This window comes from Amphiura filiformis, chromosome 19 (assembly GCF_039555335.1).
Source record: "Amphiura filiformis chromosome 19, Afil_fr2py, whole genome shotgun sequence".
Lineage (NCBI taxonomy): Eukaryota > Metazoa > Echinodermata > Ophiuroidea > Amphilepidida > Amphiuridae > Amphiura > Amphiura filiformis.
Genome location: NC_092646.1, coordinates 55,180,419 through 55,207,945, shown reverse-complemented (window position 1 = coordinate 55,207,945; position 27,527 = coordinate 55,180,419). Strand labels below are relative to the sequence as shown.

At 39.1% G+C, this 27,527-nt stretch overlaps 1 protein-coding gene across 1 annotated transcript; it reads right to left on the bottom strand.

Moving 5' to 3' along the window:
• On the bottom strand, window positions 1-27,192 carry LOC140141516 (CTP synthase 1-B-like). The gene is made up of 14 exons (XM_072163399.1): window positions 27,079-27,192; window positions 22,554-22,742; window positions 21,743-21,913; window positions 20,392-20,492; window positions 17,634-17,834; window positions 16,874-17,106; window positions 7,049-7,181; window positions 6,385-6,473; window positions 5,410-5,504; window positions 3,497-3,600; window positions 2,771-2,867; window positions 2,177-2,232; window positions 1,673-1,769; window positions 1-343 (listed from the first exon to the last, which is right to left on the bottom strand). Exons 2-14 carry the CDS (start codon window positions 22,717-22,719, stop codon window positions 84-86), a joined length of 1,803 nt encoding a protein of 600 aa, XP_072019500.1. The 5' UTR covers window positions 22,720-22,742; window positions 27,079-27,192; the 3' UTR covers window positions 1-83.
• Between the last annotated feature and the right edge of the window lie 335 nt (window positions 27,193-27,527).

Sequence of the window (27,527 nt, the reverse complement as noted above, 5' to 3'; positions counted from 1 at the left end):
TACAGCGGATTTTGTTTATACCATGGGGCTACACAAGATCTCCAACTCTATTCTTTGCCAACATGTACATCCTACATCTGCCATTACAATTCCTGTTTGACCTGTGGACTGTCCGTCAAACTCAAGTTCCCCGAGCTGTCCAGCAACGCTGCCATCTCCTCTTCCGTATCCGAGGACTCAACATCGCTGAAGGAGCTACGTGGTGACATGCGGCATCCTTTGCTGATATAGGATTGCAGTCGGTTGATGGAAGCAAGAACGAGGCCCAGGTAAGGTGCTGATGGCTTCATGGGTCGTGTGAGGTACTCCGGATGATACTGTACTCCTACCATGTAAGGATGGTCTGAAAAGGAAAACATACACATGTAATAAGCATTTTTGTCATGATTTTAAAGTGACAAAGTGACAGTAATTCCATTGAGGTGTAGGGCTATTAATTAGGCGACGAAGCAAGAATATATAAGGCCCATAGATACCTTAGGAACCTGGTAAGGTGCTCTGAATCATTACTGAACTCCAAAATTGACTGATGGTGGTCACTAGCCACAAGACTAGCATCAAATTCGCTACCTCAAGGTTAAACTCTTGGTTAACGGCCGCCTGAACTGTTTCATGGTTAATAGGTATCTCAAATCTAAAGTTAGAATTTTCACCCTAAACAATTTAGTGGTTAACTAGTCCTGAAGTACTAAGAGTTAGCCAAAAGCCTGTACACTGAGTGAATGCTACATCACATATTTGCCCCGTCATGTATGAGGTAAAGTTATTGACAGGGAAGCTGATTGGACTACTAGATGGTTAAAAGAATCCATCTGGATACGCCAAAAAGGGGAAAAAACACTCTGAATAAGGACTCTACGGCAGTTCATGTCACCCATAAAAGGAAAGTGAGATGCGACAGGTTGCATTAGACTGGCAATTGAATATATGAATACAAAACCCACCCAACCCAAGTCCATACTTTGGCCAAATTGAGTTATGCATGGGAAATTGTTGCTATACATAGGCCTGTCATATGGATGAAATGACAACTCAAATTCATCCTCTGTGTCTATTGAGCATGTGAAAAATAGCATGTATCAACGAACCACCCAATCCCACGATTTGTGTCTTGTAACACATTGATTGATATCCCGTATAAAAGTTCACTTGTAACACATTCATTGCTGGAGAGTGACTTTTGAAAACAAAATGGGTTTAATAAAGGAAAGTGTGTGGTTTATATTAAATGGCAGAATGCTTATTAATATTATACATACCTGTGTGCTTTATTTTGTATTATCTTACTAGTGGTAATCTCATTCCAACATTGTTGTCTTTGTATATGATTCAAAAAACCACCCAAGTCCAGCATTTAAAATGAATCCCACGAAGTCCCTGAAATGCTAATCGTCATACCTAATACAGGTTAATCCACTCATTTGCACGTAAAACTTACCATATTGACCAGGTAAATCTAACTGAAGGAATTAAAATGATACACAGGTTTTTCTCTCAAAATCACTTCCCATGGACTTGGGTGGGTTTTGTATTCATGTATTCAATTGCCAGTCTGATGAAACCACTGTAGTGCAGTGGTGGAGCATCACTAAAAATGTTAGTCCAACACTTACATTTTTCTTGGAATTGTACAAAAAAAATTATGCTAACAACATTGCGACGTGATACTCACCTTGTAACTCCATTATTTCCATTCTCTCTCCATCCTCACTGTGACCAACAAACTTCATACCATGCTTCTCAAAATCCTCCACCATAGTAGGGTTTACCTAATACATGCAGACAACAAGAATTTTTTTAAAGATTCTGTCACTAAACTGGGTTGCCCAAACATTGTCAGGCGATTTTGTTGATGTGGAACTGGCAGGTGGACCTGGTTTCCATTATTCTTAGATTTTGAAGACATCCCTTATGGACCGCAGAGTTTAAAAAGTTGCCCACCCCTGCACTACTGTAAAAGTGGACGTTTTCACGCTACATTTATTTTCAGGCTTTTGCGTTCCAAGCTGCTACCGCGAAAATAACAATGCACGATTATATTCCTTTGTGTATAGGTCAATAGAAGGAAACTTGGAGTCACAAATTTTAAAACAAGGAAAATTGGCAAAGAGCGAAATAATTAATCACGCAGATAATGTCCACTTTTACAGTACACTACTTTCTAGGCTAATCATACCTCATATCTATGTCTGTGCCTCTCTTCAACTTTGGTAGGATTACCATACAACGTTCCTGTGAAAACACAACATGAAACATTGTGTAAATAACATTATCCATAATTTCAGTTTGTCACATTTCTTGTATGAAGTAAGTCTGCAGAACCATAATTCCTTCTGTTCTGAGAATATTCAAATCATCATTTGACAATATCCATTTCCTTCAGTTTGTATTTGCAAATCCAAAAGACCAATGTTATTTTTTGAAGTACAAAAACAATTGTGTCTGAATTTCATAACGTATGAGGATTGTCTCTGGGGAGCAACCAGGAAGGATGGCAGAATGTCCCCTCTGAGTAAAACTGGGACAAATTAATGTACTTTATATTAAATCTGCCTGTTGTGGACCAAAATTACATAAGACCAACTATATGTGTTCAGGGGTGGCTTCCCCCAGGTTTTCTAAACAAAATAACACAAAATCAGGCTATTTTGGGTCCATTTTAGCCACTCAACATTGCAAAGCTCCAACCTGACACTGATTTCTCAATAGAGAATCTAATTTAAAAAGTGTTAGTCTCTCTCCCAGGACATTTTGTCCATGGTATACTTACTCAATACAGACTTGTCTGTTTTGAAGAGTGTTGGTCTCTGTCCCAGTCTCATTGTACCACCCATGTGTCCTGTGTTGTGCTCTGGCATTTCAACTATCTGCATGGCGTAACAAGGGAACACACATATTGGAAACACACACACAAAATGCTACATAATTAGGCAAACACTTGAGTCCAGATCAGTAGCCTACCACATAAAACATCGGTTCACTCTCTAATCCTAATTTTCAGTGCGCATCTTTCAGTGCGCATTGTCAACCTGGAAAATTCATCATAATTCCTGCGACTCCTACCATGGACCTCCTTCCTTCTACGAGGGAGAAGCCCGCTAGTGCATTCACATGATGAAGCGACTGAGCAAATGTAAGGCAATGACTTTCTCTCCTAGTGGAAAGCGGTTCCAAGTTGCAAGTACTGAGAGCATGTTTGTAAGACATGAACTTGTTATAACCTAATATAATCTTGCAGGCCCTCTTCTGGATACGTTCAATCATCAAGGATTGTTTAACAGTAAGAACAGAATGCCAGATCACATTGGCATATTCCAGGAGAGGGCGAACATAACAAGAATAAATGGTGATCAATTCAGTGGTGTCAAAACCAAAATGTTTTAACTTACTAAGGATAAACAATCATTTGTTGGTATTTTGGCATTATGTGATTAACTTCGAGTATCCCATTTGAGATCCGCCTGGATGTAAATACCAAGAACTTTGGCATTCTTACCACATTATGAGACGTCTTTTCATTTTCTTCTGAGTTGGCATCTTTCCAGCCGAGGACATTTCTTGCAAACTCTATGACAGCTACTTGTAGACCGAGACACACACCTAAAATTGACAAAATGAGAGAATCTCTAAATAATAAACTTAATCACTTCACAAATACCAGCCATAGAATTTTACTTTCTTTGAAGGACACCGGTCATGATAAATGTCGGAAGTACACTATTTTCCTGTAAGGGTGTACTACTCTGATCAGCCCATAATCGGCGGGAAATTAGCTTTTACCACTACGCTGAAAAAGAGACCCACATTGAGAGTGATATATTTGTCCTGTCTGGTCTATTGTGTGTGTTGAATAAAGTAGGCAAAGCAATTAATAATAATTTGTGATACTTCTGACAAGTTGTCACAAGACAGAAAATATATTGATATTAATCCGCGATGTTATAAGGCCTGCCATTTATGAGCTGATCAAACTGTAGTATCCTCAATTTACTCTTCCTTCAAATTTTGAATAAAACTTTGGTAAAAAATTGGCAATGTAATTTTAAATACAATAAGCTGTCTGTATCTCTTAACCTCAGGGTTGTTGATTTTTTGGATTTTTTTAAATCGGATTTGTATGATTTTTTGGATTTTTAAATTTTTTTTATTAGAAGATATGCTATACCCTATGATAAAGTCAAAATCATGGGGGAAAACCCTGTTGAATTCTGCACCGTGAAGATGAATTTTCAGTAAAAGATAAAGTGACATCATAGTGGTATTTTAATCGTATCCGAAAGTTGTAGAAACATTAGGAATGAAATAAAACAGCCAATTTAAATTAACTTGATTTTATTAAAAATGATAAAAATGAAAAATTTGATTTAAATCAGTGATTTAAAAAAAAGTAAATCAATGATTTCATTCAACCCTGCTTAACCTCTCAAATATACAATGCCCAATCTCTCTGAAGGTCAAGTAAACTGAGGTCCAATTGCTAATAATTTAAGTGGGTTAGAAACTTGAAAAAAAATCTTTAAAATTTCATCAATGTATATAAAAGTGGTACCAACCGTATTGTGCTTGCTAATTTAAGACTCGGTTGAAACAAAATTAAGGATCGAAAGCATTTTAGTGTCCAAAAAGGCAAAATTATCATCAAAGTTCTGCGAAATCGGCACCCTTATGAAGGGTTCAGAATTGAATCGAACGAAAATATCCGATCTTTAAGATCAAAAACACAAAATTACAACTTTAAACATACTATTGGCAAAAAACATTATTACCAAACAATACAGAATAGAAAATTTGACATCATTTTCTCAAAATATTGAAAAAATTTGCTCACTAGACATCGAAAAAGTACGCAATCCAATTCCAGTTCAAACGCGTGGGAAACTGAAAGTGCGATAATCGTGACTAGTTAAACTCATAACCCTATTTTTACAGCAACAGCACAGTTTTCATGGGAATTTAATGCTTGACTACTCCTAATGGATGCAAAATATATATTTTTTAATTGTTTGCGACAAAACGACCCACTTCTACAACAGCATGTAACCAGAATTCAAAATATATATGTGACATGATCAAGGGGAATGAGTCACATGTCGACCCTGGTCAAAAATGAGGTTTACATATGTTTCTGAAGAAGACATTTAGTGCTTTCAGAAACTGAAAACCCCATGTTGATACTACTTTTCCTTGCAAAGTTACATCAATTTATCAATCGCTGAAAACAAAATAAAACAAAAGAATTTTAACACTTTCTTTGCCAATATCTCAAAATCAATATTAGCGACATCCGACTCATTTCCCTTGATCGTGTCACATATATAAAAAAATAACTATTTGACCGACAGACCGATTGTGTTCCCCAAAGGACCAACGTTACTGGAAACACAGACAATTTTGTTGATGCAGCCTTACCTAGATATGGTTTCTTGTTTTCCCTAGCCCATTTAGCTGCCAATATTTTTCCTTCTCCTCCTCTAGGTCCAAATCCTCCAGGCACTAAGATACCACTGTGAAAGAAATATATTATAATCTATACTAGTTTACAAGATTAATTAGAAATTATTTTGCACTTTTATTTGTTGATGTAGCACAATTAAGTGCCGAGTAAGTGTGGTGATAATATAAGGCGCTGACTTTTACTCGATCATGGTATTTCTGCTGAAAGTTGCATTTTTGATTAAGGGTAGAGTTAACCTGATGAAGGCCCATACATAAAAACATCATTGCTCTTTGCCAATGGACTCATTTTAGAACCTTCTCATGCATGCAATGAGCCCATTTTTATCATGTGGCTTCTTACTCAATGACCCCCCATCCAGCTTGTATATGAATACAATGTACCTCTTGTAATATCTATCAAGCAATGTAAAATAAGGCCAAGAAAAAAATTGTTTGCTTGCCCTCAAATGAATTTTAACAACTGGGTCGGTCGGTCAGGTTTTTTTTTCTTTTTCTTTTTATTACTAGCAAACTCTACTGTTGTATTAACTAAGGCTCAAAATATGAAGAATCAGACAATTTTAGTGTCAAAATGAATCAACTAACATTACAAAACAACTAAAATATTGAGCACAAGCTCTAAAATATATTCAGAATGCAAAAATTAGAAAAGAAAACTTTTTCAGGAATTTCCTGAAGTAGGGTCGGTATTCCTTTGTACAGTAAATAGAAAATAAAAATCTTTTTTCCGATTTCCAAAATTAGGATCGGTCGGTTGAGGGCAAGGAAACATCTTTTTTTTTTTGCCTAAGCTATATCGGCATTAAAATTGTAATCTCGATTGCAATATTTTTATGCGTTTTAAAATATAACGCTTTTGTAAGTATTTTTCCAGATAGGTTTCCCTAATATGCAATATAGATATCGCTCATTTCAATGGCTACTTACTCTGCACAGCATAATGCTTGGTGAGCCTCGTAATATCTCACTGGGTCTGTTCTTTGTGTTTCTGGCTCCAAATCGTCTGCTTCAATGCGCTGAAATCAAAATTTCAAATCAAAATCTTAATTTGTGTTCTGGACACCAAAATTTTTTTTAATAATTTACAACAGGGCTGTTAACTTTTCGTAACTGCTTGGCATGAGATATTGTCTAAAGTTGATTATTTGTATTCTGCGCATCAGAGCTGACCATTGTGCATTTTACAATATGTGTACATCCATATCAAAACGATGCACTTGTCGGCTGCTACATGTGTCTCATTTCACATAATAGCTAAGAATAAATACCAGACTCATATCAAGTGCCCGGGATCAAGTGCAGGTCACTTCAAATCATCCCAAGTCACATGGTTTAGGAATACCGATAACATTCCGAATACAATTTGACTTGGGGATGATTTGAAGTGACCTCACTGGAGATGAGTCTGGTATTTATTTCTAGCTATTTTGTGAAATGAGACACATGTAGCAGCCGACAAGTGCATCGTTTTGATATGGATGTACACATATGGCTTTATAATCCCAGCAAGGTTATAGCATGGACATTGGGTCTGCAGACAGACAGGTTTAGGATCCTAGCTACAAACCCTTCAAGTATACATCATACCTACCTTTATGTGTACTCTGGTTCTGCAGTGCATGCCAGCATGATAGAGTGCCTTCATAACTGAGATATAGGAATCTTCTAACTTTGTGTACTTCCCCACTAAGGCTATGGTGACTTCTTTGGTGGCACCGTCATATCTGAAGAAAGGAGACATTGAGATATGTGAAATGGCATCAAAATGATACTAGCAATCGATAGTCTATTCACCTGCTGGTTTTTTTTATCAGCTGAATGCAAAATTGCAATGTACAAATAATTAGGGCTGTTGTCGAGAAGAACTTTCATTGTCGACAACCGTCAAATCTCAAGATCCAACGTTGGCAAGTTGTTGACAAAGCAATACATCAATAAAGTCCAAATATTAAGTTCAAAATATTACCATCAACTACACATAATCAAATCTGTAACTTACCACTACAGACTGAAGTCTATTAATCCACAATATAATTGCTCAATTATTACTTTTTATTATACCTAGAAGTTATTTCATGGTAAATAATGCTGATCTTAAGCTTATCTCTAATATTTTTTATGACTAGCCTTTTTTTGGCAATTAGTCCATACATGTACTTGTCGACAAGCATGCACATGGCTTTGTCGACGACAGCCTCGTCGACAAAGCCCTACAAATCGTACAAATTATGAACCTACAAAACCTCAGCACTTTACAAAAATTCACTGACCACAGGGACTTGGAAGTTAGGATGCACACACCCTATACACACTACAAGATTCCTGGCGACGGTGTACCTCTGCTGCACTGGTACTTTGTAGGTACTACTGCTGCTACTACCGAGTACCCCATCCCGTGGTAGCCGACGTTGGTACTACACCAAAGTACCAGCGTCGGCCACCATACTGTAGATACTCCCGTAGTTGAGTACCTATGTCGGTACTCCACCATGCGTCACCTCCGAGTCAACTGCGGTGTACCGAGTAGGTGACTTATAGGCACACCATAGTGTGGGTACTTCTAATAGTCCTTCCATGGAAGTACCTGCACAGTAGCCAGCACCTACTGTGTACCCATGTGTCACCTACTGTGTACCTCATGTGTCACCTACTGTGTACCCCATGTGTGAAGTAGCAATGAAGGTACTCTTGTCGTGTTTTTTTGCATTCCTAATCGAATCGCCCAGCGATCACCGTGATCTGCGTACTCACTCATATTTGGCCGTGACGACGAGTTACTGAAGAAACATCATCATTTTCTCAGTTTTTAAACCAAAAAAAGTCAAAATTTCCTGATGTTTATGTCTTCAAATGTTGTGCATGTAAAGATTTGCTGACTTAGATCATATTGGAAACACAGTAACTCTTGAATTGTAAAAGATTTTGGAAAGAAAGGTTCGCCAAATCACCGTAGATAACACACGCAATTTTCCTATTGGATTGTACGTGATGTGGGTTGCATACTCCGTGATTTTCCGTTGGTGTTTTTGGCATTTTTCGTCACAGTATAACCACTTCAGTAGTCTCGAATGTTCGGTAAGTAACTGAAGCCGATAACTTAAGTAAGCTTTATTCTCAATTCATCACCAGTTTGATATTAAAAACGTGCTAATTAATATTATTTATAATACCATGAATACGTGGTGCTTTGTTACTGTTAAACTGTATGTTGACAGATGTAAAATGCACATTATTGCCAGGCTAGCCTAGCCTATAAACATGATAAAAAAAAACTTTAAAAGCATACTCATACTGTCACTGTGATTCGAGTCATCCCCGGGGAGTATTCTCTGTTCAGTGACAGTTTAAATGTGTATTAGGCGTAATTAAATATCTGGACATGCTAGACTAAATTAAATAATAAAAAAAATGAGTGAGAGGCCTCTCTGTGCCGGATTTGACGCACTAAAAAAGGGGACACGCCTGTGTTAATTAACATTAGCATGTGTTCCTCACGGACCAACCTGGGTAAACAAACAAACAAACAGGCCGGAGTGCCCATCTCTCTTTCAAGGACAAGGTGATTGGGGCAGACTCCTTCCTTCATGTAATGTTGCTGGGGAGGGTCAAAGTTTTAGGCCACTGTCGTGTGCCACCTTGTCCGTGCCCCTCACTACAGTGCCACCGTGGCCTAGCAGAGCGTATTAAAGACAATGCGAGACACAAATGATATATGTGCGGATTGGACATATACGATGCAAGCATAAGAAATTGTGCAAAAAATGAATATGATCGGGCAAACTGAGAGGCCGTTATTAAATCTACTAAAACTTCAGTTCAGAATATAAATAAACACGTCATAGTCTGGCAAACAGGTGATACAGTATAAACATAGCCTACGATCTGTGCCTAACTTAGGCTAGGCCTAGTCTAAAAGGGTCACCTTTTTGTATGATTTCTAGGCTATTACAGCAATTTTGGTTCACAATAGGCCTGTCAGTGACAATCAATGTATATGTGTGTGTAGTCTGGATCAAAGAAGATACACCTTGTGTAGAGGGCACATGCCTAGGGCAGCTAGGCTTGCACAGATTAGGCTTCGAATAGGAAGTTGAGGCCGGGCTTACTATTTTAGTCAAATGACATGTCATTAAAAGATTGAAGGGTAAAAAACACTGAGGCCTAGGCTTATTGATAAATAATAGGGCGGGCTATTACATGTATATAAGGCTTAGGCCTATCTTAAATTTTTAAAGACTATTCAGGTCACGGGTCAGGTCAGTATTAAATTCTGAAAAGTTAGGCCTACTATCGGCTTGGCTAATAAAATAACAACATACCGGTACAAATCATGTTTCTTGTACTTTCCTCATTCAATTAGGTCGGTGCCTTGAAGTGAACTGTTGCAGCAACTTAGCCACATGATAGTTGTGAGGAGAATGTGTCGATGCAACTAACGCTCACGTCTACAGAGTTTAGTCCAGAACGAACAGATTGTGTTCCATATAAAAGACCTGGTATGTGTAAGTTTTTTGATTTTAAGGCACATGCTAATATTTTGATTTCATGATGTGGTAGTGGTACAATCATAATTTCACTATTAAAAAGACAATGATCCCTGCCATGTGACAAGCCACTAAACGATAATGTTCCACGTGACATGCCGAAATGACTTTTCCAGTACTTTTGATGTGTGTATGTAGGGTCGCCATAAAACTAAATTTGTATTTACAATAAAACTCAAAATCTCTTGAATGTCCCTTTAATAATAATAAACAAACAAGTGCCCTTGGAATGCACAATTTACTAAAAGATGATTATGATCTCATGTGACTGTTATGCGTGACGTAACGCTTCATAAAACTACAATAAATCAGGAGGCAAAACGCACGTGGTTTAGTTGCTATTCTGCCATGATGGAGACCCAAAGGACCCAAAGAGGGCGTGATTTATTATAACGCACCCAGGGGTATCGGATCCCGTTACATCTCTTTTCCTTTAGAAAAAAATTTTATGCTTGAAGAATTTTTTCACTAAATCTCTTCAAGTGTCCATATTGTCAATTTGACTGTCCATGTGGTTGTGATTAAATCAAGCTGTTCATTACCTGTGATTTTTTTGTTAAAAGTCATTTTATAAGTAACACATGTACGGTATCTCCAGAACAAGGATTACAATTTTGGATATTTTCCTTCAATGAAACAATGACTATGACAAATAAACAATATGCCAAAAGCTCTGTTCTGATGGTACCAGTTCATACTTGAAAAATTATTGTCTCTTTTTTAAACAGATGATTGGCGACAAAGTTTGGTATGCTGTGTAATTCCCAGAAAGTTTGTTCATCGTTGCTGAAGTCTCATTGTTCAAATTGTCCATTAAAAGCGTTGATGAAGTTCAATCATAGAATGATTTGTTATTAGATTATGTCACACATGTTATTTTTAACTTAAAGTTGCTCTATCTGTCATTTTTTTAGCAACAAACTTTTGATCTTCAATTTTGATTTTTGAAATGTTCACAATATAAATGTAATCTGTCCATGTAATGATGTATTTTCCATGCTTGAAGAAGGCAGCAATGACCAGCAAGTCAAGTCCCATTAAAAGCAGATCCTTTCACCGCTAAACAAACAACATCCACTGTGTTGCTGGGCTTCTGTTGATATTTCTTGAGTCCAGGTGCATCTCATCTCTTGGGAGCATCTTGATGACCAACTAAGTCCATTTGCATCCTCACGGTTTTAAGGGTCTTGGATTGCAAAATTTAACCACAATAGTATAGCTTCCTCACGGTTTTAAGGGTCTTGGATAACTATATACATACAGGTTACAGTTCAACTCAAAGGCGGTTGAAGATTGACTCATCATCAACAAAAGTTCAAGTCTGTACAGCTCCCTGTCACTTGCGTTATTTACTTTATGCTTGCAATATTGCTTACATTAGCTCAGCAAACAGTTTATGATACACGACGATTTACAAACGTCAGTTCTTCCAAGCTGGTGTCCACACTCAAGGACGATTATACAGTAGACATTCTTAAATTTTGGACCAGATTCACATTCATGCATTCGCTGATACGCACTTCCATCAATTCTCCAAAACACAGCCGTAGGCAATTAGGTACGACAGCTCGTCACCTCAACTTTGGGCCAATCGGCTTCTCACGGAAACTGACGAAGTTCGTTCAGAAAGCTTATATTTTACGCCCGATGACCAGATGAAATCTTGCATTTTCACAGTCTTAACGACGTCCACGGCGACTGGACTCGCTTTCAGTACGGGCGGAGTCCTCCACACGGGCCTCCACAATGTCAGAAGACCACTCTGACACCATGTTGCGTGACGTAACGCTTCATAAAACTACAATAAATCAGGAGGCAAAGACGTGGTTTAGTTGCTATTCTGCCATGATGGAGACCCAAAGAGGGCGTGATTTATTATAACGTACCCAGGGGTATCGGATCCCGTTACAGTGACTATATGAAAACGATCTTTCCTGAAAATCTTTAGAATCATAAAACTCAGAATCTCTGAATGTCCCATTAATGAAATAGTAATACAAATACTGAATCAAACAAACATCTTTAAACAGTCTTTGTGCACTTTCCATTTTAGACTTGTTTTAGTTTTTAGTATTAAAATGTCTTGTCTAAACTTGTCTTTAATTATGTTCCTTTTTCAGATGAAAATTTGCACATTGCACAGGAAGGAACTGGCCTAGATACAGCAACAAGCTAAAGACCAGAGAATAGGATGGATGATCGTCCCTACATGAAATATCTTCATTTGGCAATTGGATATTGTACCACAGTGAAACTGACCTATAGGGCACAGTTGCACAATATCAAGACATCAAGAACCCAACCCATCAGCTTTAATATCATACCTCAAAGAATAAGAAAAACTTTGGTGACAACAATGCATCTTGGTCAGAAAAGAATTACAGGTTAAACAGGCGTCAAATTTCATATCTTGTTAAAAACCACACCAAAGTATTCCTCTGATCATAATGAATCTGAAAAAGTATTGTTGATCTATAAAAGCACTATGTTCTCTATTTTAATATAAACAAAAATTTCAAGGGTCACATTTTTGGCTCCATGGGGATAAAATTTCAAACACTCTTTAAAATTTTCCTAAACAGTTACTCTAATTGTATGGTTTTTGATACCAATTCAAATAATGAATAGTTTGCACCATCTAAGATGTTTCGGTACATGATGACATGATGAATACTTTGTAGGGCTTTTAACTTTTTCTGAGTAAGGTGTATTTTTTCTACCAAAGTTTTTCTGATCCCTTAAAGTCTTAAAGAACTAAATTGCAAGCTCCAACGACAAATATCGCACAATGTTTGAAATTCATGCATCATTTATCTACAAATGTTGGAGGAAAACCATGACTGATAAAAAATTTAATTTAATGAAAAGAGTCATTGAAATATAAAGATGAATATTCAGACCAGGGGTCTTACTTAAATGGTGGTGTTCCTCAAGGCAATGTCATTGGTCCTGATTCATTCCACTGATGCCTCGGATAAGTATGTGGTTGATTTGACTGTTGGTGAGAACAGAGCCTATGATGGCACCAGCACAATACAAGCCCCAGTCTATGATGTTATGTACACTTTGACTGATAAAAACAAATGGAGGCTGTCAGGTGTTGTTCAAGTCGTAGTTTCCAATCTATAGGCTTTGATTTGTTTGGGCTCCCCATAGTAGCATTTATCTGACATTCCCATTTGAGAATAATTTCTTATTATCTTGTTTTATCTTTATATGTTAAAATGTTTGTACATATTTCTAGTGTGCAATTAAACATGTTTTTCAGTATTGCAATTAGTGTAAAAATCATGTAGGCTAATTCAGCCACTCGGCTGCAATATGAACCAATACATAATATTGAAATTATTATACTTAGTTCTCTGGGTTGATGAGATGTACACATTTTAATCTTTACCCAGAGCAGCCAGTGCACAGAGCAGCGGCGCACATCGTTGAAAAAACCCCACCTATAGCAAACAACTATAATCTGTATACCTTCCTCGAGTCAGTAATAATATTTAGGTATTGCTTTTTATTGTATCTCTAAAGGTAATGATGAGAAGTATACAAAAGTATAAATTTTCAGAAAGGAAATGATGCAAGGAATCCAACTAGCATAACAGATTCCTGAAAAATTCATAGTTTTGAGAAATTCTCAAAATTTTATTTCACTTTACTGACTCGAGGAAGGTATATGGACTATAGTACATCTGGACGGTTTCAAACCGGCAACCTTCGTAATACTAGCATGATGCCTAACCAACTGAGCCACAGAGGCATGTTGCAGAATGGTTAGAGCGTCATTATAGTATTATGAAGGTCGCCGGTTCGAACCAGGCCAAATGCACTATTTTTTCAACGTTTATGTGTGCTGCCTGCTCTGAGTAAGGCTAAGGGCCTGTGCAATAATCATGAGCCCTGGGGAGCAAGAATTTTAGTTGGGAAGCTAAAAAGGGGCAAGTAATTTTTGGCAGAAAGGGTCCCGGACAAACGATTTTAGTTTAGACACACATTCATGAGGAACGCACTAAAAGGCTTAGGAAAACAGTGCAGCTGATGCGGAAGCGTTATAAAAGATTTCTTTTGAAACTTTTGCACTATTGATGCGATCAAGCAAAGTCATTCGAAGTCTGCAACATTAAATTTTCAGTTTTGTATACGATAGTAAAATGCATTCTATACAAAGCTGAATTTTGCAGAACACCCATTGAAATTGAACATGCAGTTCCAAAGATATGACCAATTTAAGAGTTTCCAAAACAATAGGAAACAAAAGGAAATAGTTGCTTTGTTTGGCTATATCTCAAAATCAATATTGCCGACTTCCGACTGATTTTGCTTGATCGAATCACAAATGGTTTAGCCTGTCATGGTCGGTAGGCATCATCAGAATGATGTTTGTTGATCCTTCTGATGTTGTCTACAACCATGATAGGCAAAACGGTCAATAATGAGTAAATGTTTTGGTTTTGTTCAAAAGAAATCTTTTATGTTTAACAACAAATCTGATGAATCTACTTAGTGACGTGAAATATTTTTCTGTTCACCGCGCTTGCATTATGTATCTAGACCATAAAATTTTAAGGTTTGCAAATCGGGATTCCCAAAATTTGGCATACATGCGGCGGGGGGGGGGGGCAAATATATTTTGGCTGGTCAATGGAAGGGGGAGCAATTTTTGGCACGCCCATTTTACCTCCGGGGCTCAATTACATGACAAAATGAGCCAAAATCATGGAAATTTCTGGTCATTTTAATATTTAATTCATGTGTATATCCTTTGTTACGTAATGCTGTGGGGCTGGAGAATCTGGCACTTACCCGTCAAAATAATGACTGACCCTTTATAGGCGATGATAAAACCCCATGTTCTACGGGCGGAAGGCCGTTGCAAACATATTCTAAAAATATTCAGCCAAAATGAGTAAAATTTAGCCCCAAAGCGGCTGATTTTACATGCTTTTAGCCAAATTAAAAAAAAAAAAAAATTCTCCAAAACGCAAATTCTGGGTCGGTCGCCTGGGCCCGTAGAACGGGTTCTTTTTTTTACGTTGTCGTGGAAGATTGAACAAAAAAATCAACATCCAGGAAAACTTATAAGGACCCCTCTCCCACTGACTGTCGGTCTGTAAAATGTATAGTAGGCATAGACCCCATTAGGCCTACACCAAATTAATGAGTATAGAGGCCGAGATGCCACTTTTCAGGTTTTAGCCAGATTTTTTGTGAGTCCAAATTCCCGCTTTTTTATTTATTTTCAGCCCGTTTTGGGGCTTTGTGGCCTGCATTCACATGCTTTTTCAGGTTTTTCTCACCAGTTTCAGGTTTTTTGAGTGAAACTGAGTGGCATCTCTGTAGAGGTCAAAGATAAACAAATATTCCGGTGGAGTATAATTCTGGCCCGGTTTTTAATACTCGAACAATTGTGAGAATATTTTCAATGTTACACTAGCCACAAATCAAGGTGAAACTTTGTGTTTACTTGGCCAATTTGCAGTTTTACAATATTTTAAAGCCCCCAAATCAATGTGTTTGTTTATACTAGGCTAAAAGGAAAAAAATAAGATTCACAGCAATTCTGGTGATACGAATATACCGGTGGAGTGCAAATTTACAAGGGGCCCATATTGAAAAATGATCCATCCCCATCAGTCATCCAAAATGATGTTTGCCATATTGAACTGTCTTTCTGGTAACAAACCAGTAAATATACACCCAGAGACACCTAAAGACACTTGCAAGAGTGTTGCAAGTCCGTCACGTCATAGGCAAAAAAAAACATTTTTGAAGGCCTATGGGCGTCGTGAGAATTCTAAATTTTAGAAAGTGAAATTGCATCTTTATTTGTAAACTTGACGTCGAATGTTCTATTTAGTATTTGTTGAGTGGTTGTTTCTTTTGCCTCTGCCGATATAGCTGTATTCCGTGTTTTGGATTGAAAAAAAGAACTTTGAAAAAAGAAAATTGAACTTGCAATTCTAAGTTAGTCCACCCCGAGGCCGGGGCGCATATTTTTTTTCCAACCATAGTCGTGGGCGTGTCGCTAAACCCTAAAACCTAACACTAATAAACCGAACCGTGCGCCTAACCAACCCTAACCCTTTCCTATGTGTTCTGGGTTGATAATATTTTGCATCCCGGTATGGTTGCAGAAAAAAAAAAAAAGCGTCCGGGACATTCTCCTCCGGCCCATGTCTTGAAATCAAATGTAAACACAATGTCAGAGCGCACATGGATGTCAAAGGTCAAGCTTATGTAAAAGGGGTTTCTGTGCCCTTGAATCTTCTTCAGTGTTCTTTTTTCAGCTCCAATGTTATATTTAAAAATGTTGTTAAAACCCATTCACTGATTGAAAAATAAAAATAAATCTATCTATTTTTATAACTGTAATAATTCTGTACATTATAATAAGTTTTTCTATATAAACTAATGTGTATTAAATACTGAAATTCAAAAGCAATAAATTATTAAATATCACGCTACTGATAAATATCCGAGTTTGAACTCTTTATTATCATAGTGAAAGACTAAGTTCCATATATCCACATATAAAAGGAATTTTACTTCTCTACGATGAGGTTAAAAGGTTGCCCGAACTCATGGGTGACGTCATTGTTTACGGCTGGAGTACTGACGTCGGTACTCAGCTGTGGAGTACCTGGCAGGTGAGTACCAGTGTCGGTACTCGGAGTACCTTCAAAGTACCTACGCCACGAGGTATTCGCGAGTTGCAGCCGGCTTGCTGGGCCACAAGGGTCTGGTGGCCGACGTGGGTACTCGAGAGTAGCAGCACTGCTACTCTCATGAGAATCCCGTAGTGCACCCTAAGCATGTGGGTTTATGCATGTGTGTAGCTCACTATAAATCACTGCTCTATACCCTTCTCTCACCTTTCAGCAAGATCTCTCCATCTGCTTAAAATTTTGTTGGGTCTCTGTCGGAACTGTAATTTCAGTTGGTCACGTAGGATTGGAATCATACTCTGTTCTGCTAGTAGCAGGGGGACCCTGTAGACTGATGTGCAATCATGGACGCAGATCACCTGCTCTGGACTGACGTGGCAGAACATGGATAGTTTTTCCCTGATACCGTCGCTGAGTCGTGTTTGACTTCTGCATAGGATCTGTTGATGGAGAGGCGAGACAAAAATCGGTTCTTGAGAATATGGATGAGATGATCATGATGATGCAATAAGCGTAGTTTTATAGCTCCTATATATCTCAATTTACTTTCTCCATGCCAGTGACGAATGCAGACAACAAGTTTCAATTTTTTTTAATATTTCATGATCGTATTTGGAATCACCATGAAAAATGCATTAAAACGAGTACAAACAAGCCTAGTATTGGTTCAGTGGTTCTTAAGATAGCATCTGATATTTTGAAAAAATAGCTCAAAACTGGGACTTTTTATATTGAAGCCTATGGCTTGCACACAGAGCATTAACATCAATTTTTGGTTTTTGTTGTTGTTTTTTTACTGAATGTAATAGTTTACCATCTCTATTGAAAAAGTTTTTACTTCCTTAGTTTGTTTCGCAATGTATGCCATAAAAATTTTCTCAAGAGCTAGAGTGCTCCCATGGAAAAAAAATACTTTGGCCCTAAACAAACATAATCTCATTATTACACAATCACTCCTATGTCTTACCAAATCTGGTGCAATACCAAGTCCCCTGAGCTCTCTCACACTGGCTTGTGTAGGTTTGGTCTTCTGTTCTCCTGTTGCTTTAGGCTGAGGTACCAGACTAACGTGTATGCTACAGAAATTCTCCTTTTTCTTCTTGAACTGAAACTGTCTGAAGGCTTCTACAAAGGGCATGCCCTCTATGTCACCTACTGTACCTCCAAGCTAGGATAAGAGAAGGACATTGTGCACATTACTAAATTAAACAAGTGTTAAATTGAATGTCTTTAAGGGGCACTTCATGATCCACAGCCTCATCCTCACTGACTCCAACTAGAGCGGTTGTTGAGCTGAAAAAGATGATCCAGGCTTCAACTGGCCGTGTACATGTACAGGGACCTTATTTATTACCTAAATGATACAGATATTTGGTTTGATATGTTGAAAAACTCTCCCTACCCCCCTGATAAAAGTTGTCACTCATACCCATGCCCACTGGTTGACGAAAAATGATTTACATCAATGATACATATAGCTGGCTCCATGTGATCACCAGTCACAAACACTTTACATTTGTAGCTAGCTACCCTCCAACCTAGAGTTATGATTTACACCCACAGCCCCTGGTTAAATCGCTTACATGAACCTCAATGATACTCTGGCAACTCCTTGCACCTCCCAATTTGTCACTTTTTTAGTTTTTGCCATTTTTGCCAGTAAAAACTGTTTTTGCCAAGTGGTTAAAATCACAGTTTTTTCCACCTGTGGCGAAAACCTGCCAACCCTACTGATAAGAGTTATGACCCACACCCAGTGTTCGAAATAAGCACTTATCCTCTTGTCCAAATATCTTTGGGGACAACCATAATGAGATATGTACTTATCCTCTGGACAACCACTATATTTTACCTCTTAAATATTATTTGACACATTTTGAGGACAACCAAAATGTTTTGAGGACAAGCAGAATTTATGCTTCAGTTATCCTCGGGACAACCTCCATATTTTCCTTATTTCGGACACTGCCCACACCTGTACCAACTGATTTGTTAGCGTGACAAAAAATCCTGACCATTCAATGATGTAAATGTTTGGCTCTATATGATCAGCTTCCACATACACTTCGGCAACTTCCCCCTCCCAACAAGGTGGATCTCAAACCACAAGTCTCACTTGCTTTTGCCATCTCCTGGCACATTACAAGGCTTCATGAAAATCCAACAGTATCTCTTGAAGACCCTCCGAAATTACGGCAACATCTTTCTGGTGAGACAAAACAACTTCATACTTCAAAAATATATGTCTGGTGTTGTGTGATCACCAAACACTGACACTTTGGCAAGTCGTCCCCAATCCTATGATAAGAGTTGTCACCTCCTGCCCCTGCTTAATGAAGTGACACAAAACGCCATAAAACTTTGGCTCCATGTGATCACCATCGACTGATATTTTGGTAACTTCCCCCTCCCAAATCCCATGACAAGAGTTGTCACCCACAACCCCTGCCCCTGGTTTATAGAGCGACACAAAACGCCATAAAACTTCTGGCTCCATGTGATCACCATCGACTAATATTTTGGTAACTTCCCCCTCCCAAATCCCATGACAAGAGTTGTCACCCACAAACCCTGTCCCTGGTTTATAGAGCGACACAAAACGCCATAAAACTTTGGCTCCATGTGATCACCATCGACTGATATTTTGGTAACTTCCCCCTCCCAAATCCCATGACAAGAGTTGTCACCCACAAACCCTGTCCCTGGTTTATAGAGCGACACAAAAACGCATAAAACTTTGGCTCCATGTGATCACCATCGACTAATATTTTGGTACCTTCCCCCTCCCAAATCCCATGACAAGAGTTGTCACCCACAAACCCTGTCCCTGGTTTATAGAGCGACACAAAACGCCATAAAACTTCTGGCTCCATGTGATCACCATCGACTGATATTTTGGTAACTTCCCCCTCCCAAATCCCATGACAAGAGTTGTCACCCACAAACCCTGTCCCTGGTTTATAGAGCAACACAAAACGCCATAAAACTTCTGGCTCCATGTGATCACCATCGACTAATATTTTGGTAACTTCCCCCTCCCAAATCCCATGACAAGAGTTGTCACCAACAAACCCTGCCCCTGGTTTATAGAGCGACACAAAACGCCATAAAACTTCTGGCTCCATGTGATCACCATCGACTAATATTTTGGTAACTTCCCCTCCCAAATCCCATGACAAGAGTTGTCACCCACAAACCCTGCCCCTGGTTTATAGAGCGACACAAAACTTCTGCTCCATGTGATCACCATCGACTAATATTTTGGTAACTTCCCCCTCCCAAATCCCATGACAAGAGTTGTCACCCACAAACCCTGCCCCTGGTTTAAAGAGCGACACAAAACGCCATAAAACTTCTGGCTCCATGTGATCACCATCGCCTGATATTTTGGCAACTCTCCCTTCCATCCCCTGACAAGAGTTCTCACCCACAACACCTGCATTATACTTATACTTTGATCAGCTCGTAATCGACAGGAATTTTAACATAGCGGATTAATATCAATATATTTTATTTAGAGAATTGTCTTGTGCCACCTCGCCAGAAAAATCAAATTATTAATTCAAGTCCCATACTTGACTATTTTCTTTAACATGCCCATTTTAGATCTTCCAGATGAACAATATCACTCTTAACGTGCATCTACTTTTTCGGCGTAGTGGTAAAAGCCTAACAATTCCCGCCGATTACGAGCTGATCAAAGTATAGTGACATACAATACCTACCTCAATGATGCAAACTTCTGGCTCCTTGTGATCACCATCCACTGACACTTTGGCAACTCTTTCCACCCATTCCTGGATAGCATCTGTTATATGAGGCACCACTGTGAACAATACAATAAAATATATTACAAAACATGCATTAGGATGGGGCTTCTAGGAATATTTGCGGCGCAATTTGCGTTTTTTGACATTTTGGGATTTTTAATTTTTTTTTTGTGGATTTGGAGAGGCCATTGACCAAGAGTGAAGTACTGCAATCATTCATACTTGATTTTAAAGTAGAGAAAAAAATTACCAAAAATTACAATTTTGTGTCCAAATGGAGCAGATTTGTAACTTTTGTTCAATTCAAAAGCTATTTAAGATATAGAATTGTGTACAAAACCAATGCATTTTTAGATCTTTAATAGATCATGCAGTGAAAACAAGTTACAAATCTACCCCTTTTGGATACAAAATTGTAATTTTTTCCCAATCAAAAACAAATTAAAAATTGCATTTTCGGCGGGAAATCACAGATATTTGAGTTTTTTTGAAATCAAGGTGCATTTTTTGGCCTCCAAAACCGTGTTTTCTTAGCAGCGCTACATTAGGCAATTAAAACATTTAAAAAAAAACCATGCCCATAGATTGGGTGTTTTTAAGCTTGTGTTTTTTTTAGTCAAAATCAATCTACTTATGCCAAAAAAGGATGGGGTGTGGGGGGTAAATAGGAGCCAAATTTCCTTAACCCTGAGTACTACGGGCCGGTCTAACATTGCCTCTGATTGGTCAATTACATGATATCTTCATTTAAATCACCAATCAGAATGGAGCTTTGCAAATAATTCACCCCAATTTTTTTGAGTGGTGAAATTATTCTAACAATGTTCCTGATTGGTCCAATTGATAATGGAAACTTCTCTTTGCCCAATCAGCAGGTAGTTCTCATGGGGTACACACGAATAGGCCTAGCCTACTTACTGTAATGTTTGAGAGTTGACTCCTATGATGCAACTTTTAAAATGGCTTATTTTCCATGTAATGAACCATTGTGACCGACAAGGCATTAGCCAGAGGGGTGTCCAGGTGTCATTTGGACACCCTGTTTTCAATTTGGACACCCTAAAATTCTGATTTTTATAATATGGTGAATAGGAAGTGGACACCCTGATTTTGTAGAATAGGGAATTTTTGACCATTTTGGACACCCAAAAGACACCTCTCTGGCTAATGCCTTGCTGACCGAATGCAATGTGCAAACTATAAATTGGTCCAAATGTGTAATAACAAATTTAAGGCTACACAAATATTTTTCTCATTCATTTCAAAAAGCATCGTTGTTGATCCAATATTGCAAAAGCAATCTGACCTTGTACTGTCTTGCCCAGGTAGTCCCCTTTTCTCTCTTTCTGTATCACATGCTGGTAGATCTTTCCTGTTGTGATGTTGTTGTCACGGTGAAGGGTCACATCTAGAAATCTCTCATAGTTACCAAGATCCAAGTCTACTTCTCCACCGTCATCCAAAACAAATACTTCACCTAAAGGTAAAAAACAAATAGACACACACACTCACACAGGTTATCAAATGTTTATAATGAATGGGTTGAGTATCGTGAATTATGACACACAACCCAAAATGTTTAATTAAGAGCGCATAGTTGGGTTAGGTTCCAATGGAGGGTTATGATTACAGTATATTTTAGCCAGGATCAGACAACATGCTAGACACATTCCATTCTCTGGCACAGGTGATTTGTGGATATGAATGCAAACGTACCCAAGTTTTGCCATTTTGGGGCAATATTTTAAATCAGCGCGACCCATGTCTGGGGATTTCTGTGAAAAAATATATTTGGACAGCATTTTCTGTGAAAACACAGATCCATTTGGGCGGCATAACCCGTTCTCTTCAACCCCAGCTCCCATTTGAGACTGGCTGTGAGGGAGGTCCAGGCCTTTATCATCCATAACATATGCTACTCAAATGCTAGTTGCGATTGTATAACATCCTAATTAGTGGCCAATTCTGATCGATAAATCAGTTTCTGCTTTTGTGATTTAGCAACAGAAATGTCACTGCTAATGGATGTGACACAGCACGTTAGGGTTTGGGAATAATTTCAAATTTTCTGGAAGATTAGACACCCCTGCACTGCTTATTACATGACATGACCTTACCATGTTCATATGGTGAGAAAGTCCCTGCATCGATATTAAGATACGGATCAATCTTAATAGACGTCACTCTTAACCCGCATGCTTTGAGTAACATGCCCAAGCTGCTGGCTATCACACCTTTACCAATACCGCTGATGACGCCACCGGACACTAGGATGTACTTCATTGTTGTTCTCCTGTGTATGCTATCTGTGGGTTAATTAGATGAACTTTGTTATATACAATGTACATGTATAATACATGTAGTACATGTACACTGTGAAAAGGAAGTACCTCATATTGGACAAAACCAATTGTTTTAAAGTGCCCCTGAACAATGGGGCAATACAAAATTGCTGTAATTTCATCATTTTGTGAGCTTTTAAGTAATTACTTTGATATCATTTTAAACTTATTTTTTTATGCACTTTCCAATCACTGCAATGGTACAACTTGCGAGAAGATTTAACAAAATCTAAATTTTTTGTCACATACCTACATAATTGACAGTAATATTTTCATGTTATAAATGGCACACGTATATAAACATGGTCTCTGACCTTTATGGACTTTATTGATGTACAAATGTACTACGGTATTGCTTTGTCAGTAACTTGCCAAAAACAATCATGACAATGAAATGTCGGATCTTGAGACAATGAAAATTCTACTCAACAATCAGTACGGGCCCACAGACTTTTTACCGGACTTACTTACATTCTAAAGGCTAATTTCCCCATGAAGAAAATATGAGGAGCAATGACAACAACCAGAGTAAACCCCATGATGGATATGGTAGGACTCAAACAACCACCAACACTAACGGAACCTCGAACACTGACCTGCACTACCACAAGCGACAGGGCTTAAAGCGGGGGAACTATCCCAAGAGTGACGGGATGAGTGGACACTCCAATGTGACTAGAATGACCAGCTTAAACAGCATGCATGACCGAAAGCGACAATAATGCCACATACTCTGAAGATCCTAGGAACCTGACTGACCACCCAGAGGTTCTGATCGTACCAGAATGCAACGATGGTGGGGCACACTCCATGCAGAATAGTAATCTGGAAAGAACTCCTGATATCACAAGCACCTCTTCTGTGGCCCAGAGCTCCAGAAATGACCTGTATGGGCTGATTAAGATGACGACTCGCCAAAAAGAACAGCTCTCTGCAGGCCTGAAAGCTCAACCCAATGTAAAGCAGCCGCTGGAACAGAGTACCACTGGATATGACAACTCACCAAACCATAGCAAGTTCCATGGAACAAGAGATCTATACCGGGAGGCCCAGCAACATCACTAACAGTTAACTATGGCACACCTATGGTCAAAACTCACTTGCAAGTGTCACTGAATCAGCGCAACTATAGACATAACCAGCCACCTGACTGCAACATGACAAAAGCTGACGAGAGACTTACAAAATGTATGCGGAGAAGCCCTACAACCGCAACAATTCCTACTGATGATAACTATGGCACAGCTATGGGGAGAACTCCCTCGCATGAATCAGTTGACATCCACACCCAGGCGGAGAAAACTGACCCAGATGATGTAAGTCAGATGACTGAAGTCATTTTAGGTCAGGGCAGAGTCACTACCAACAGCCATCGAAAGTAGCTCCTAATAGAGCTCTTCGCCTCGCCTCGCCTCGCCTCGCCTCGCCTCATATAATATGAGAGGTATACAAATGTAACTCCAACTGGACTATGCTGCAAAAACTCACCCGGAAGTGTGATATTATCGTGGTCCAGGAGCATTGGCTTCATCAATATGAGGCAAAGCAGAAGCTAGAAGAATTGGGTGGTGTCTCATGCTTTGACTCTCTGGACATGACAATCCCCACTCATCGAACTAGAGGTGAAAAAGGCACAGCGATCATTTGGCAAAATAGAATTGAAGACCACATCAAAGTGCGCCCTCTTCCAATCACCAACACCAGAGTCTGTGCGATCACTCTCAACACCAAATCCAATAGTATATGCCTACTGAATGTCTATCTACCATCCAGAGGACGAAATGACTCTGAAAGTGAGCTGAAGGACACTCTCGACAATGTCTCCCAGGTCATAACAAGTCACTACAGCAGCCATAACATCATCTGTGGGGACTTCAATGCCTCGCTCCATAGAACACCACCAAATGCTCATGACAGAATCCTGCGCCAGTTCTGTGCCACGGGAGGGCGAGTTAGCGCAGCGATAATTCCCTCGCTTTGCACCACTGAGGTCCCGGGTTCAAGCCCGGCGCGCCCAAGGACTCATGTGCACTTGGTTTATCCCGATTCCATGCTCGCTCTCGAGGTTTTCTCCGGGATCTCCGGTTTCCTCCTGTATCGCAAAAAATCGGTGATTAGTTGTTTGGTTATCAAAACTTCCTTCACCCAATGGAATTTGGGGAGCTGCACAGATAATTGGTGGATGTTACAATCTAAATGCGGATAGGTGTGCGCCGTCGGCAGCAACCTAGTTGATGCGATCCGATTGTGATGATTCACCTTTGCAGCGAAATTACAGCGCTTTGAGTCCTCTAAGATCTGGAGAAAGGCGCTTTATAAATCCAAAATTTAATTTTTAATTAATCAATTATCCTGCCTCAGAACTACCCAGACACTCCAACATTCTACCACTCCAATGGGATTGATCTATAGATCAACTGTCGACTACTTCATGGAACACCCAAGGAATGCTGTCCAGGTGAAGGAGATCACTGTCTTGGCTGACAAAGATGATGTCATTGCCACCAATGGCTCGGACCACGTCCCAGTGATCGCAAAACTACACAGTCGCATCAGGAAGGCACCAAGACCTCAGAAGTGAGACCAAAAGAGATTCCAATGGAAATCTCCAGAAACCAGTGAGTACAGTGAGGAAGTGGGAAGGTGCATTATGCTGAAGGAGTGGGATCTAACTAATAACCTTGGTATAGATCTGGCGGTAGCATCGCTTACTACCACGCTCACTAAGGCAGCTGATAAATATATCCCTGCCTGTTCTCCAAGTAAGAGTGAAATGAAGAAGCTCTCGCCCGAGGCCGTTACCATCCAGAATGAATGCAAAGCTTCCTTTGCAAAGTGGAAGAAGGCCCTTAGGTTACGCCAAAAGGTCATCCACTATCTGTGAAGATGACGATGGACTTAGCACAGGCTTCGCCAGCAATTTAGGTCAGACGAAGCCAAAAAGAAAGCTGACCTCCAGGATGCCATCATGGCATCTCCTCTGCGGACCCCAAGCTATTCCACAGGCTCATCAACAGGCAGAGGAGGACTACTGATCAGGATACCATCATACCAATACTCTCAACTTTCAAAATTCCAGCTATGAGGTCCGCAGAGGGTTTGCGGTGTACTTCAAAAAATGATATCAAAATGCATCAAAGAATTTGAATGCATTTTGATATCTTTGACATTGATGGAGTATGACATGAATACAAAATATAAATTTTCTTATTTGCAAAATTCAATATATTTTTTTTTAAAGTCAACAATGAATGATCCTAGCATTTAGGTCTAGGTCCAGGGACACTACAAAACCGAAAAAATAAATAACTTGACTCCTAGTCCTAGGAACCAGTCTCCACAGATGTGATGGAATGAATCCCACCACAGCACTACATATTTTCAACACGTATGTGATGCCCAGGCTGGTATGGTGCAGAAACATGGTGCAATGCCTCCAGACAAACTGAGCCCATCACCAGATTCCACATCCGCACTCTGAAGATTCTTCAGGGCCTACCAGACAGAACTGCCAACATTGGAGCCTTGATTCTTCTGGGAACCCTGCCTTGCCCCCCCCCTTCGACCTGCCAAAAATCGCTTGACCCCCCTTTCTACCTGCCAAAAATGCTTCCCCCTAATTTTGGTCTGCCTAAAAATCTTTGCCCCCCCCACTATAATTCACCAACGCGGGGGTACACATAATTATTGCACCACCCCTTAAAGCCCATGAGACCGAAGTGCATGATAAAAACATATGATATTGTCTTGTTAAATGGCTTATGTCATCACAGGATTACCCCGACAGCAACCAAAGTCCGGTCATGCCGGTTGCATTCCCGTTAGGCGTTACGCGTTATTGGGAGACAAGTTTAGTACAGGTCTCGTAAAAACTCCGTCAGTCAGCATGGTCAGTTATAGTGCGCCCGTCGCAACCAACACAACAACTGCTGCAACACGACAATGTTACATGACCCACAGTAAATCAATTACACCTTCCTTCGCGAAAAATCAAATTGCGTGTTTCAATGCAAAATGATGCGCGATCCTTGAAATTTACTAACGAAACATAAAGGAACCCCACTTCATCACATGGCCATGCATGTACAATGTACGCATAGAATGCATATTGCATAACATGTACATCATCATCATGTACGTACATGCATCATTGCATGTGCATCATGCATGTGTTTTTTTGTATTGACAACAAACGTGAACATGGACATGGCGAAATGTATGAAAAAAATAAAACAATACTATCTAGTCTTAATTCCGTTTTCTTCTTAAAAATTGTTCACATATTAACAAAATGGATTACCTGAGTAAAGAATACAGTTCAGAGTTTACTGGTTCACAACCGCCCGCTGTAATAAAACAATAAAAGTAAGAATACTTTCCCGGCAAATTTTCAGAATCAACATGCGCCAGAAAAATGATTATTTGACCTTACGATGAACTTGTACCTACTGCAAAGAAACTAAGTTCGTTAGCACTATCGAAAGAGAACTTTGCCATTAGCGTGGAGAGTTATTAATGTATTAAAATATAGCAGGGTAAAAGCAGTATAATTTTCATCGAAATAAAATAATGATACAAATTATTGAAAATTTTCTAACAGATAAAATTACTAAAATGTTTAAGAATTCATTTTTAGATAACAAAATAATTTGGTTAAAAAAAATTATTAATTTGCTCTTTAAGATTATTTACAGCAGGGTACAAAAACAATACGGCCAAAAAGTGTAATCTGTCAAAATCCAAGAAAAT